General features: G+C 31.1%; 1 protein-coding gene across 2 annotated transcripts; it reads right to left on the bottom strand.

Moving 5' to 3' along the window:
• Positions 1-3,885: 3,885 nt before the first annotated feature.
• Positions 3,886-11,904, bottom strand: LOC140890496 (chloride channel protein CLC-f). 2 transcript variants are annotated; one of them, XM_073298339.1, is made up of 9 exons: positions 11,426-11,904; positions 9,995-10,397; positions 9,474-9,668; positions 8,127-8,581; positions 7,915-8,019; positions 6,630-6,863; positions 6,285-6,491; positions 5,917-6,149; positions 3,886-4,232 (listed from the first exon to the last, which is right to left on the bottom strand). In XM_073298339.1, the coding sequence occupies exons 1-9, from the start codon at positions 11,804-11,806 to the stop codon at positions 4,151-4,153; spliced, it is 2,295 nt and encodes a 764-aa protein (XP_073154440.1). In that variant the 5' UTR covers positions 11,807-11,904; the 3' UTR covers positions 3,886-4,150. The 2 variants fall into 2 exon arrangements, with proteins under 2 accessions (XP_073154440.1, XP_073154441.1); XM_073298340.1 differs by having other exon boundaries at positions 8,139-8,581.
• Between the last annotated feature and the right edge of the window lie 4,382 nt (positions 11,905-16,286).

Below are 16,286 nucleotides of genomic sequence, written 5' to 3'. Positions count from 1 at the left end.
AGAATTGAAATGATTATTTTTGCTATAAATCATATAAAATCAGATGTTCATATAAAAATAAAAGATGAAACAAATATTGCTTCTATAGCGTCTTCTTCTATTCAGCCACCTCCTGAAATAAAAGATTTTAAATTAAAGTCTTCCATTTCTGAATTAAAAAAATTCATAGAAGAAATTAAAAAAATTTAATGTCTCTACTTTAGATGGAGAAATAGAAAATAATTCTTCTAATGATGAAATTAATAAAGTAAAATGGGTCGATAGACCTATTCACACTATATATTATTATAGTAGACTTACTCTCATGCAGTGTTCTAAAAAACTTGATTAAACCTCGTTTAATCTCGTTTAAGCTTGAAACTTCTCCAAAATGCCTCGTTTCGGCTAAAAACGGTAAAAAAAACCTCATTTCGGCTAAAAACGATCACACACATGTTGATCATATTAAGTGTCATTAAATACGCTTAAGTGCAATTTTTTAAAATACAAAAAATGATTAATAACACGAAGAAAGAACATGAATTATCAATTTTATTAGTAAGTAATGCTAGCAATATAAAAATTGTACAATCTTGGATAGTTAAGTGCACCAATGATGAGTATATGCAGTACATATTGAAGAATATTAATACTAATATTTTAAAGCAGTCTAGTTAAATTGAGTTTGTATTTAATGATAATTGATATAAAATGAATGATATAATAAATTGAATTAGACTTTAGCAAAAAAATCAATGCATTCTAGTTAAATTTATTATATTTAGACATTATTTACTCCATTAATTTGTGTTAGATATTTAAAATTTTATGTTTAAGCTCGTATTAATACCACATACGTTTGCTTAATTTCACGCTTCGATGCGCTTCGCGCTTTTTAGAACATATTCTTAATTGATAATGAGCTTATTTTTATTATATTATTTTTTATATATGTAGAAAATTATTAATTAATATAATTTTAAAACTTTTATGTTTTTAAAAACTTGAAATTTATTCATTTAATATTAAATTTATGGTAATTTTATCATTTTATATATTATTTGAATTAATATAATTAAAATTTTAATAAAAGTTAAAAACGTTTTTTTGCGTTTAAACTCGTAGTAATCTCGTTTAAACTTGAAAAACTTGAAACTTGACATTCACGTTTTGACGCGTTTCGCGTTTTTTAGAACCTTGCTCTCATGGATGTTCTTAATGAAGAACATGAATATATTATTTTTAATAATTATGATGGTAAAAGTATTTATGAATGTAATATTGATGGTTTTGCTGATAAGCATATTTTTAATCTTGCTCACCGTATGCTTATATATAGCAAAGTTTGTAAAGCTAATGACAATACTGATAAAAATATTTCTAAAATGCTTGTAGCAGACTTTACTGGCCAACTAAAAGGTTGGTGGGATAATTATTTATTCATTTCTCAAAGAGATGAAATTTTAGGAGCAATTAAATCTGAAAATAATATTCAATCAGAAAACGCTTAAACCATGCTTCCGAATCAATACACTTCAGATGGTCCGATCTTAGGGTTCGGATCATCTGGTCCTTCCAACAACTTGGAGCCATCCTTACCATTTTTGAGTGTTTTGATTCTATTTTTGAACTCTTTAAACCCATTTGGAGCTTTCTTAATCATTTTTAGACAATTAAACATAATTAGGCATTGAATTAGCTCAATTTGGTTATGGGATACAACATTCTCCTCCACTTAAGAGATTTCGCACTCAAAATCAAGAATAGGATAACATGACATAATAATACTGAAACAACTTGTAATTACAATACTTCAGTTTTACAACTGAACTGAAAAAATACAATACAATCAAAACAACTTCGGATGTTCAGAACGCATACGATTCTCCAACTCTCAAGTCGCTTACTTTAATGCTAACTATGATTGAACATTTTACTGATCGTTTTACTGACAATAGTGAAAATATTAAAATCTTATTAAGTAATTTATTAAGATGTAACTGATTTTCGTTGGTATAAAGATACTTTCTTATCTAGAATTTATGAATTACTTGACTGTAATATTAGTCAGTGGAAAGCCAAATTTATTGATGGTCTTCCAAGTTTATTTGCTCAAAAAAATAAGAAAAACTTTAAGGAAAGATAATTTTTCTATTCATTACGACACCTATATTTATGAAAAATTAATAAGTATTTGTGTTCAAGAAGATCTTTCCCTTTTGTGACCAATTTGATATTGATATTTCTAAGTATAAAAGGAAATCAATTGAACAAGATAGATCTAATTAGATCTAACAAATTTTATAAAAAATATCGTAACTTATCAGAAAAACAAAAAGATAAAAAAGAAAAATGTAAAGAAATGTGTTAGCAGAAAAGAATCTACTCAAAGAAAAAATATAAAATTATATGTCATAAATGTGGCAAAAAATGTCATTATGCAAATAAGTATTGAACCAAAGAAAAGATTAAAAATCTTCATATTGACGATAATATTAAAGAAGAATTATTCAAAATATTCTTAACCTCTAAATCTGATTCAGAACATGAATCTTATAGTTCTAAGGATCTTAATGCTTTAGAAAATGATTCGATTATTTCAAAATCAGAAACTGAGGACTTTGATGTTTGCATTCAAGGCCAAGCATGTATTAATTATACTAGCATAATCGCACACGCGTTGCGTGTGTATAAAATCATACAATATATTTAATATTGTATGTTATATATAAATATTATTTTTTCAATAATATTTAAATTTATTTTTTAACATTTATAAAATAATATAAAAATAAATTTAAATTTTTTTTATCAATTTATCTTATCTACAATGTTTAGTTGAGAAAAATATGAAAATTTGAAATATCAAAATTTAAAAAAAAAACAAATAAAAATAAAATTGTAATATTTATATTACATAAGAGCAATTTTGACAATTTAAAAGATGATGTCTAAAGGGGAGATTCTTTATATATAGGGAGAGATTAGTAATATAAAGAAAGATAATGATGAATTTTATAAACTAATGTCTCAATTTAATGATATCAACCAGATTTCGCCAGTTTGGCTCTGGCTGGATTAGGGCCCAACCCAGGCAGGTTGCCAGTTCATTCGTATTTTGAAAATCAGGGCGGCCCAATGGGTCACAATCTGGGCTTTATGATGCCCAAACCTGAGCCCAAAATGGAGCCTGTTACGGATTCGGGTTTGAATCCATCCAATGCCGCCTCAGTTTATCAGCAGCTAATGAGTCGATTGCCGCTTGGACCACATATGTAAATTTTTGTTTTATTATTGAAATTTTACTTTTATGGATGGATATGCTTTACTATCTTTTCATGACAAATGAAATTCTTTTCTTGTTTGGTTTTTATATATTTTTTTAAAAATCAATCAGTGTTTTACATGAACAAGTTGACCTTGGCTTTCACAAATTCGGATAAAAATATTCTGATTTGGCTTGAAGAAGCTAAAAAATTGGAAATTTTGGTTCAGTTTTCTTCTTTTTTTCTTTAATTATTATTTTTACAAGATTAAAGAGAGATTTAGCCAAATTATTTAATGTTTGAATTTGAGTGGATAAATTTTAAATTCACTTCAATCACTTTCAATAGTAATTGTGGCGAAATTCAAATACATCCAAAACCCTTGAATCATTCCTCGTATCAAAATTCTCCCTTAAATCAAATTCATCCATTCAAGTGTAACCTAAAATTTTTCCAAAGAGACAGTGTGTTTATGCTTGAAAATATATGGAATGAGGATTTAATTACATGTGATTGATTGCTTCCTTTCCTTTCCAAGATATAATCTTAGTGGCCAAAATCTTTGGTTTACATTACATAATGACGCTAGCATGAAGTTATTCAAGAACTGAAATACAAACACAGCATAAATCTTTGCACATCTTAATTTTTTCTTGCATAAAAACTCAACTAATTTGTTATACAAAGGCAGTGGTAATTGACATGTACAATAATAGAGGAGCTAGATTACATTTAAAGGGAAGTGTAGGGGTATTACCAAATATCACCATTCTACCCTAAGAAAGTGGGAATGAAAAATACCTTCCCTCTGTGACATATATCATATATGAATCTCAGTACACTAATGATTTCTGCAGAAGTAATTCACCTCTATATAAGCTGTGATAAAGGTTCGTTTCGGGTAATCATTGATGACCATTCATAACGATGATCGTCCCCAAGTCATCGTTCTGCTGGTCGATCGATTTTCTGCGGTTTATCTCATCTCTACACAAGCCACAAGCAGGAAGAAACAAGTATCTTAGAAACATTATCAAATGAACCATCATTCTTGATCAAAGTCATCCTCTGGCCATTCTTTAATATTTTTGGGGGAAAAAAAGAAAGATAATATTTAGACTCATTTTCGGAGATTTTGCTTCTGGAATCAAGAATTACCATCTCAGTTTAATTTTCAATTCCGAAAATTAAATTTCACATCATTCACATAAACCAGCATAAACATATAATTTTTATTAAAATTTCATAATTTCTCAAAACTACACGATCATTATATCATGTCATAAGACTCATAACTCATTCATTATATTTATCTTTAGGCTGCGTTTACTTAGTGGGATGAGATTACATATGGATAAATCATACTAGGACTATTAAAATGACTTTAAAGGATGTGGAATAATAATGGATAAACAGTAACATGTTTACTTTGAGTTATTAATTTTGAAATTGAAATAATGATTGAGAGACGAATTACATTTTTACCCTCCACCTATGATAAATAATCTTAAGTTTACTTTTGTATTCATAAATTTTGGATTGGATTATTATTAAATATTTTAAATTATTATTGATTCACATGTGAGACATTTTCATTTAACAAAATAATATGTATTTTTCATAGTTACATAAAATTGATAAATTGAAGAAAAAAAAAATCTTTCTATCATGAACGAGGAAAGTAAGATGATTTATGATACATCAAATACAATTTAAAACATTTATCACATGCATCATAATACGAAAAAATATGCTATGCAAGAAACAAAACTAACATAAAAATAAAAAACAAAACTAACTTTCTAGCTATAAATACAGTAAGGTTGTAATTAATTGAAACATAAAATTGCATAAAAAATTTAATTTAACAATTAAAAACTTCTATAAGCATGAATATCCTCTAGATAAAAATAAACATAATATTTTATTGATATTCATAAACAAAATTCAAACATAGAGTTATAAAGAATCATGGAAATAACAAATCAAGAGAGGGTAGATTAGGTTTTATGTGGATTTTTTTCCAAAAAAATAGATCATGATGAGTTATCCCTTGAGAAATGAAGGATGAGATATCACTTGAAATGAGGGTTAAATGACGGGCTTTCAGATTTGTGGAGAATTAACTTTTTGTAAGTAAACAAGGGATAAGATTAGATTAATAAACTCATCCTAAGTTTATCAAGCCAAGTAAACGCAGCCTTAAAGTGCCCACACACAAACTATATATCATCAACTACCCCGATATTATCATGTGGCATGAAATTCATAGTCACATAGTTATACTCAAACGAACCCCACAGAACGAAAAGCTGAACTAATCAGTGCAAGCACAAGAGGGTTACCTGACTAGAAAAGAAAGATTAAAACCAAATACCCGTCACATTCCACAATATAATCTTCAGAAATATATTACTTGAATCGCTATGGATAGTTGTAAAATCACAAGTTTTGTTCCCAACTTCAACATGCATTACAACATTGTCACATGCCGCCGCTAATTTTGTGATATGATTTTATACACGAGGAATTATTTACTTGTTAAAGAATGGAGTACGCTTTATACGGTCCAATTCATTCATGAATGTATAAAGGAGAAGATATAGAGTATATTGGCAGAGGAATATAATGCACTAGTATTCAATGAAGTGATAAACAAAACAGTTAGTACCTGAGACAATTCCATATAGAATCATAATAAAGAATAGCCTCAATTCGGCGCTTTGTTTCTCTTTGAGCATCTCCGGCCCGCTTAACAACAGGCAGTTGCTTGATTTCCTTAGCCTCCATAATCTGCTTAGCAATTTCCAGATCTGTATCTGGGTAGCAAATCAAAAGCCCACGTTCCCGTCCACGATAACTTATCCCACGAGTGCAAATTGAAGACACGGTATAAGTGTTTACCTGCAAAGGAATTCATGATTGTTGAAACGTGTGAAATATCTTTTCAGTATCGAAGATATTGCAAATGAATGAGAGGACCAACATTGGATGTAGACCAATCAAATAATAGAGTTGTCAATGTCATTAAAAACATACATCTGCTGCACTCCGGTCGGAATTGTCACCAGATTTTTTGTATAAGCACCGTTTGATGTCACCATATGTTAAAATTCCTTCCAAATAATCTTCGGCGTCAACGACAATGACGCAGTTCTGTTGACCATCAGTCATGCAGTTTAGTGCCTCTCTGACAGTTTGCATCGGGGAAACCTTCAAATAGTTGTTTGACATGGCCTGAGATACCTGATTATAGCATTAAAATACTACATTACTTTAGTTTTTTTGCTAACAGCTGCATACACGAACATATAATAAGGACAATGTAATGCTAAAATCGGTTTCTTTTCCCACTAAGTTTATCCCAAAGGACAGAAGATAGACCTTCAAGTCCTCCAGTAACATTTCAATATCCGTTGATTGATGGTTCTTAGAGTTGCTAATAACTGAGAGTTCTACATCATTCCCTTCTCCATTTTGTCTCCATATATCCTCGTTTTTATCTTCATCCGGTGAAAGAGCGCAATAACCTCGGGGGGAACGCCTTGTATCAGATACCTCAGGTTCTTTTGGTTGAGCTGTCACAGAGGGGACCCATATCGCTAATCCAACAGCCCCCTGTTGCAACACATCAAACAAGCAGTTTTAAATAACCAATTCACCAATGCATTTTTTACTTTAAATCAAAAGCCCATCAGGAAGCCATGTAATAGGCTCAAGCCATCTGAAGTTTGTGTGCTGCTCATGATATCGACAAAAAAAGTCAAGATGTTAGCAATATGCTATCTAGCTCATATTGAAAGGAACAGTTTGTTAAAGAATCCAGATACTCCGCCAAAAAACAAAACAATAACAAAAACAAAAACAAAACCAAAACAAAACAAAACAAAAAGAGAAAAAAGGAACAATGTGCTAAAAAAACATATGCTCTAAGAGTTCTTATCAATCGTAAATGATACTCAAAGCACGCCAAACAAATTTCATTTTGCAATATCTGTGCTCAATGATTATCCAGGATAACCATACAGTGGTGATCTTACAGATAAAGCTGCTAAAAATGACGTAACTAACTAGTGGAATAGACCACTAAAACTCATTGTAGCACAGTATCTTGCAATATTCTGCACCATCACCGCGGTTTATGTTGCAACCACAAAATTAGTACAAAACCAACAATATTAGATAACAGAAAACTAAATGAATAGGCTAAAATATAATTGCATATACTGATAATATTATGGCCCCAAAACTGCCTCTGTGCAAGGGATATCTCCCCTCAAATGTGGAAAACCCAAAATCAGCCACAAAAATGTAAGACAGTTTTGATAAAATAAATGCATTCCTCCTCCCCCCCCCCCCCCCCCCCCCCCCCCCCAATTGGTACAAAAATAATAATAAGAAAATAACATAACTTTTTATTTAGAAGCATAAGTGAGACATTTATCATCTGTCAAGTGTTCCTACTTCACCAGCTGATTTAGCAGAAAACTTTGTTGCCCAAGTATATAAACCGAATGCCCCTATTCACATATTTTATACTAAAAAAAAGCACTCATTTAAAGCACAGATGTAAGATCAATAATTGAACATTTCAAGTCAACCTAACCACAGCAGGACCATCGGATTTTCAAACACGTAGAAGCGAGTAAGTTCTCAGATCAAGACCCACCATGAGTGGAAGCAATATTCTGTAATCTCTAGTCAGCTCAAAGAGAAGAAGAACAGAAGTCAAGGGTACCGAACAAACAGACGCTAATGTTGCAGCCATCCCCACCTGAATTACACAAGGAAGCAGCAGAGATATCGTCAACAATAAAAATGGCACAGAACTAAGAAAAAGTTAAAATTATTACGAGTAAGCTTAAAGCACGGGAAAATTACTAATGCATATGCCTGTGGCTCAGCAATGGCAGCATTTCCTGGAATAGCTGGATTGATTAGCTCCCCGGCAAAGCCCCCGAATACAGCACCTACAGCAGCACCAATCATTAAACTTGGAGCATATAGGCCACCAACAAGGCCAGACCCTTTACATAAAGCAGTGGCCACAACTTTAGCTGCAGATAATTGAGCTAGAAGCCAGATTCCAGGCGCTGATGCAGTCTTTCCCGTGTGTAAAATCTCATCAACATTTGTGAAACCCCAATACAATATTCCAGGATAATTGAGAGCTATTAGCCCAGCCCCTAAACCCCCCAAAGCAGGACATACTACGTCTGGGATCCCGAATTTTTCTTTGAGTAACTGGAAGGCCTTGGTGAACCAAGATACCAAGCGAGTGAAAGCTACACTTACTACTCCACATAGCATTCCCAATATAAGGTACAAAGGAAGCTCTGAGACAAGGAAATAACAAATATAATGATTAGATATACACCCTCAGTTCCTCATTCAGCGAAAAGAAACAATTAAGTTAAACGCACAAACTTCTGTCCTAGATCCAAAGTTTGAGAATGTTCAGTAGAATATACAGCAGAAAAATGAGTTTGTTGTGCTCAACGCTATGATTAGTCAAATTCGTAATTGTTCAAAAAATGTGCAAACTTCTTCAAAAGTGCACGCCTTCCATGAATAGCACACTTTTTTGGGATGCAAAGCGCACTTTGGAGAAAAATAGCCTTTTTGGGAAAATCTGACAGAGGAGAATTCGTCATTTAAAAGTGTGATTTCTCCTCTGTTTATTTATTTATTTTAAAAAAAGAAACAAAAATCCTAACATCAATTGCCTCATGTTGCCTCTGCCACGCATCGCCTCTGCCCTTTGCCCTGACATTTTAAATTAAATTATTTGGAAGCTGAAGATGATGATGAATTCAATATTTGATATCTCTGTTTTTTGAAAAAAAAAATTTGATTTGATTTTTATTTTTTTTAGAACATTTATTTATTGAGCTTAATTTCCCTAAAGCATGTGCATTGAGCTTAAAGCCTGAGGACACTTAGAGAGCTTTAGTGGGGCCTTGCGCTTTTAATTACTATGAACCAGATCGAATTAATTTATATAAGCTTAACAGCTTGTGTGCCATTTTCCACCCTATAACACAATTGGCTGGGTTAATTGATGATAACCTACATTGATTAGCATCAGCTTCACATCATGCATTGCAATATCTGTTTTTCACCAAATAACATAAAAAGAAAAGAGCATGTTCAAAATAATGAAGATAATCAGGCAGCACACCCCAAAATATGGTTTCAGTTTTAACACACTAGAATCAGATAAAATACCAGCAGCAGATTTCAAATCATACGTGGGCACTGTGAAAGCCTGTTTCTCGCCAAGCACGGCATTTGAAACAGTAGACGAGATAACGGATGCCAATATTATCATTGCGGTTGTAAATGGAGGAGAGTTTTCAGCACGGAGGGGCCTCAGAACTGTTTCAATAGCAAAGAAACATCCAGCAACTGCAGCATTGAAACCTGAAGAGCAATTGGAGCATAAAGGCAACCTATCTATCACAAAGGTTGATATGAAAATAAGAGTAACAAATTAATATATATGTATATATACAACAAAACATTCTCGAGAGTGTATCCATCCATGGTGCTGATGTAGCAGTAATGAGAAAACAATGAAACCTCCAGAGAAAAGAACCCCCTTTCGGTTCCTTCCCCGACCCTGATCTCTCACCAACGACAATGCGGTGGGGGGAGAAAGAAAACAATTTATAAACCAAAAGGCATGCTAAATCATATGTCATAAACCCATATTGAAGTAATAAACATCAACCAAAATAGACGAGTACCTGAAGCAATTCCAGCAGCTGCACCAGCAGCAACAAGAGCAATCCTCCGTTCTCTATTATTCTCCATGGTCATTGAGAATCCATTGGCGCATGATTTTCCAATATCTACGCTGGGCCCCTCAGGTCCTAAAGAACAACCAGTGCCTAAAGTTACAGCAGCCTGGATGGCTTTCACTGTCGGGAAGATTGCTGCAAAAATGTCGAAGCCTTGTCCTTGCAAAGAAGTGGACTGCATTATTTGATCCAATATCTCAAGGAGGCCATGTAGAACACCCACAACAACTCCACCTAAAACCGGAATCAAAAGTATCCGATGCCACGTATCAGCTAGCCTCTGTAGCCGGAGCCAAGCGGCACCTTCGTTTGGGGTACCAGCCCATGCCCATTCATGTATTACATGGACCTAAATTAAGCAAACCTTATGTCTTCCCAATATTTATTATGAATAAGGAATGAAGAGGTTTTTTTTTTGACATAGGAAATTAGGAATGAAGAGGTTTTGAACCAATGTTTCAACGCAATAAAATTCATAGCTCATAAAACATTTCTGAGACATTGTTGGACTTCCAAAAGGAAAAACCAAATTAGGAAGTCTGAATATCTGATTTGATTAATTATTGAAGTGTGAAATCATATCTTAACATGTTGGCCGCATCAAACTTTATTAGCATGACATTGAGTGCAACTTTTTTCATATTAACTGATGGGTGAATCCATGAATAAATGCACTAAATTATTTCAGAGATTTAGCAAATCCAACATCCAGGCATTGCTGCCAAAGTTCATATCAAGGATACAGCACAATGACTACAACAAAAACAATAGAAGAGTTGCACAACAAAAAGGCGGGGAATTTTGACTCTTAGGTCTGTGCACGAAGCAGCGACAAGAAAAGACAGATAAATAAATACACAAAAGAACTTAAAGACTTTTATGTTTTTGTGATCCATGTAAAAACCACTATAAAAGTAAATGAAAATTTCCTATTTTGTCCTAAATATTCATCCATAACCCTAAGAAAAACACAAGGTAGCTGAAAATATTGTTGTAAAATTAAAATTAGATCCAGTGGATGATGTGCATTACTAAGTGAAGTTCTAAGTTCTACAGTATGAGTGCCAATTCATTTGCATAAAAATCAGACTAACTGGGAGCTCCCCCCTTACCATGTTATTCCTTGTCCTGCTCTAAAACATCCATGATTAACACATAAATGACCACATTTCAAGTACTCACAGCCATTTTCTGGCATTAGCTACAGAGTATCGAGGGTTGGAAGCACAACAATGAACAGATAACAAACAAACAAGCTTTGTCAATCAATCCAACTACAACATACAACATACAACAAAATCTTGACTTATTGAACATCGAAAACGACTAAGCATTCAAAAGAACACATTTTTAAAAACCTTGATCCAACGAACTAACCGCACGGTTAAAAGCGGCAACACAGAGCCCAGTAGCAACACCTAGTAGACAACCGATCAGCAGAAGTGCCCATTCCGGCGGCGCACTATCACCAAGAAAATCATCGGCATTGGCGCTAACGCAATGATTGGAAGTGGAATGGGAAGAAGAAGAAAAGCGGTGATCGGATCGGAGCTTGACGCTCAACCTACGACCGGAACCTGAAAACCCACGATCCAGCCGGTTCGATAGATCCGAGGGAAGGCAGCCTTGGTGATTATTACTGGCAGCATTCTTCCTGTACGGCGATTGGGTGCCTCCTCGTTCCAAATCTGCATCGGATGCCGGAGAATTGGAGCGCAGTAACAGTATTCGATCGTCGAATTCGGCTCCCGATGACATATCTGCAGAGCTCCCACATTCATAAGAGCATTGATTGAAGAAGGAATGAGATGCATAAACCCGAGGTTTGGGATTTGTAAAGAAGAAATCTTGTTCGCCTTTCACGTCATATCTTCATAAATATATATTGGGATTCCATTTTTAACTGTGATGAATTCTTTATTTATTAATTATTATTAATTAATTAATTAATTAAAATGTCAAATGGGGGAATGCTTTTGTCGGTGTCGTGGGGGATTTCAACGGCTACCGTCTGTAAAAAAGGGACCGTAAAATGACAAAATTCGAGATAAAATAAATTAGTTTATTGTGTGCAAGTAATTTGTGCTTTTTTACATGGGCGAAAAATATAATGTAAAAATAAATGTATTTTCTCCGTCTCAATTATATAATTACGTTGTTTTTAATGTTCTAAATATATATGTATATATCATATTTTGTCATATTTTTTAACATTCTTTTACTAATATATATATCTCTATTAGCTACACTTTAAAAATTGATGTAATCATTTTTTGAATACACTAAATAGTGATAAAATAAGGAGTTATTTGCACCAAACACCCCTGTGAAATATTAAAATTGCACACTTCTCTCATGTAAAATTTTAATAGGCATCTTCAACCCTAACCTTTTAAAATATTAGCACACTCGCCCCTTTAGATGAGTGATTGTTGCGCATGCGCCCCTCATGCGACTGAGCAAAGATTTTGATATTTTTTTTGCACCAAATACCTCTGTGAAATATAAAAAATGCATATTTGACCCATGTGAAAATAATTTTTAAATATATTCAACCCATAATACACAATTTTTATTAAAATTTAATTATAAAATATTTAGCAAACACTTTTTGTTTTATTAATTTTATTTTTAATTTTAAATTTATTATGATTATATAATTATTTTCTAAAAAATATTATTATTTTATCTTGTTATCATTATTTTATTAAACTTTCTTATTGTTTCCAACTTTTTCATTAAACATGCATTCATAAACAAGTATTTAAATAATTTCAAGTACCAAAATATTGAACTAAACCGATAATTTTAAACATATTGCTTTTTCGATTTAGGACTATATATTATTGAACCAAAATTTAAATTTTTCGAGAATATGCATTGCACAATTTGTAATAAATAATAAAAAAATAACATGCTTATATAATTATAAATCGAAAAGGTAACATTCATGAACTTATCATTTGGTTCAATATTTTGGTATTTTTAGATATTTAAATCATTATTTATGAATCATGTTTAATGAAAAAATTGAAAATACGAAGTGATTTGATAAAATAATGATAACGAGATAAAGTAATAATTTTTTTAGAAATAAATTAATTAAAAATTATAAATTTAAATTAAAAATTAAAAATAAATAAAATTAAAAATGTTTTAAAAATATTTTATAATTAGATCTTAATAAATATTGTGTATTATCATTTAATGCAAATTCTGCAATGCATTTTAAAAAATTTAGATTTTGGTTCAAAAATCTATAATCATAAATTGAAAAGTAATATGCATGAAATTATCATTTTGATTTAATATTTTGGTACTTTTAGGTATTTAAATCTCGTTTATGAATGCATTTTTAATTGAGAAGTTGGAAACAAGAAGAAAGTTTAATAAAATATTGATAAAAAGATAAAATAATAATATTTTTTAGAAAATAATTATATAATCATAATAAATTTAAATTTAAAATTAAAATTAAAATCAATAAAACGAAAAGTGTTTGCTAAATATTTTATAATTAGATTTTAATAAAAATTGTGTATTATGGGTTGAATAGATTTAAAAATTATTTTCATAGGGGTCAAATATGCATTTTTTTATATTTCACAGGGGTATTTGGTGCAAAAAAAATATCAAAATTTTTGCCCAGTCGCATGAGGGGCGCGTGCGCAATAATCACTCATCTGAAGGGGCGAGTGTGCTAATTTTTTAAAAGGTTAGGGTTGAAGATGCCTATTAAAATTTCACAGGGGTGAAGTGTGCATTTTTAATATTTCACAGGGGTGTTTGGTGCAAATAACTCAAATAAAAAGTTTGTACAAAAATTGTTTTTTCAATGATTTTTATTAATCTGTCATCTGTGTGAAAAAAAAAATACGACTATATAATCGAGAGGTATGGAGTATGAAATATCAATATTTTTTTAACGAATTTGTGAAAAAAAATTATAAACATTTATTTTTAAATGTTACAAACATTACTTTAATAAGGTTAACTACGTGTCAGAGTCAGACACTCTGGTGGGTAAAGTTCAACTTAGCTTAAGGGTATTAATGTAATCATGATCTAATGTCTCATGATTTGTCATATTAATAATATATCATTAATTACACTCATGTGTAAATATATGAATTATTAGATGCATGATTCGGTTATTATCCTCAGGTAGCGTTTGGGATAGCTTATAGGAAGCAGTTCAGCTTTTTTTTAACAAAATTTCACAAAATTTCAAAAAAAAAAATTAATGAAAAGATGAGAAATGATTCCTATAAACTCTCCCAAACACTACCTTAGTGTATGATCTCATTAACATAATATTATCACCACTTTATTAATTGAATTAAGATGGAGCAAATTCATCAGTAGTTAAATCATGTAATATAAACAAACGATAGTGATAGGTTTACATGCGCACTTAGTGGCCATTACAGATTCAAAGCAAGTGTACGCCACTATCTACGAGAAAGCGATGGTAATTATTATTAGTGCTAGACATGGCATTAATACACATAATTATTGGTTAAGATTGTGATTATATTATAATTTAATACACATTTTTATGTTAAATTTAAAAACAATTATGTAGATTTATTTGCATTTTTAGATGGACGATTTATTTATTTATTTCACTCTTCGCCTTAGGATTAATCAGCTGTGTATATATGAAACCACTTTATTGGTTAAAGAATGTAAATACATGGAAGGGAGGCAATTATTTTGGTAAATATCAATAAATTTTAGAGGACATCATTTAACAATAAATTTGTTTTTTAGTGCTATATATTTATATCGGTCCAAGTTTGAAATGTTATATTGTCAAAATTAGGATGATCTTGTATGTTTCATTTTTTAATAAAATGATTTTTAGTTTTGTATTTTTCATGAAGGTGTTTACGTGACAGTAATTACACATGTCTTTTTTTTACCGCTCGTATTATATCTAAAAATATACATACTTCAATCACCACATAATACGTAAGAAAATATATCATAAATGTTGATTAATTGATATTATGACAAGTGAGTTGATATTTACACTTCATTTTTTGTTATTTGCATTTCACTTGTGAGTAAATTGAATACATATTTTACACATGAAATGGAGAGTAGATAACACAAAATGGAGTGTAAATATCAACTCCCGTATGACAAACATATTCAAAGCAAGTGATACGGCATTCTCTTTATAATATAGTGCATGATATATTCAAAATTACACATATTCTTTTTTTTTTTCACCAATTCAAATTGCAGTTTAGTATTTCATTTTTTTTACAAACATGATAGATTCCTATACAAATATAACCAGTTCAAATTATAATATGACCATTCATTACCTTATACAATTATGATATTATCACTTTTTGAATATAAATCAGTAAAGTTGAGATATCATAGGTTTTGGTGAGTTTGGTGGGATATATCTTTATTGGGCTTGAACTTTACTGAGCCTTATTCAGTTAATGATTTCAATATATTAATTAGCAGGCCCAATTCTAGAGGGTCAAATGTTTAACTTGGCCTAACCCATCAAATACAAAATTTAAATAAGCCCTAGATAACAACTCTAGATGAGGATTTGAGACCCGTGTTCACTCTTTCTTTTCTTTTCTTTTTAGTGATGCTACACGTATATAAATATTTATAAATCAATTTATACTCGTAAAAGAGCAATAAAAAAAATTTCATTTGTCGAACATGATACATTAATTATTAAACATAAAATATCGCAGAATAGCAAAAATATCATGATTTTAATAATTCATTCTGGTCTCTGGTCAGCAGACAAAATAGATATTCAACTATCATAGATTTCAGACCTTATAAATGTACTGGAATGAAAGAATGTCCACAAAACCTTCATTTAAAATTGTATATATATATGACTTCAAAAAAAAAATTATATATATATATATATATATGTTTCACGATGAATAAAAAGGTGGCGCTGTTCATTTATAATTATTTGAATCCAAACCATCTTCAAAATATATATATATATATGAATCCAAATATAATCATACTTCATATCTCGCCCTTTTCTATTATTAAGAGGAGATCTCGTATTCGAGACCCGTTTGTAACCGTTTCCGACCTAATTATAAACAAACAAAAAAGAAACTAGGCTTCATATTTGGTAGGTTGAGTGTTTCAACTCTTGACTTTTTTATGGAATTTGAATAAAGTCAAAACAATGCAATTGCAAGGTGATTCATGCAATTTACCCTAGTTACTATAT

This window comes from Henckelia pumila, chromosome 3 (assembly GCF_033568475.1).
Source record: "Henckelia pumila isolate YLH828 chromosome 3, ASM3356847v2, whole genome shotgun sequence".
Classification (NCBI taxonomy): Eukaryota; Viridiplantae; Streptophyta; class Magnoliopsida; order Lamiales; family Gesneriaceae; genus Henckelia; species Henckelia pumila.
Note: the sequence above shows the minus strand (reverse complement) of the source record. Positions and strands in the feature narration are given on the sequence as shown.

Coding starts and splice junctions, on each gene's coding strand:
- LOC140890496 (XM_073298339.1), bottom strand. CDS start 11,806: ATGTCATCGGGAGCCGAATTCGACGATCGAATACTGTTACTGCGCTCC. Junction 8,582..9,473: donor TGATTTGAAATCTGCTGCTG/GTATTTTATCTG, acceptor TCCTTGTCTCAG/AGCTTCCTTTGTACCTTATA. Junction 6,492..6,629: donor TGTTACTGGAGGACTTGAAG/GTCTATCTTCTG, acceptor TGCTATAATCAG/GTATCTCAGGCCATGTCAAA.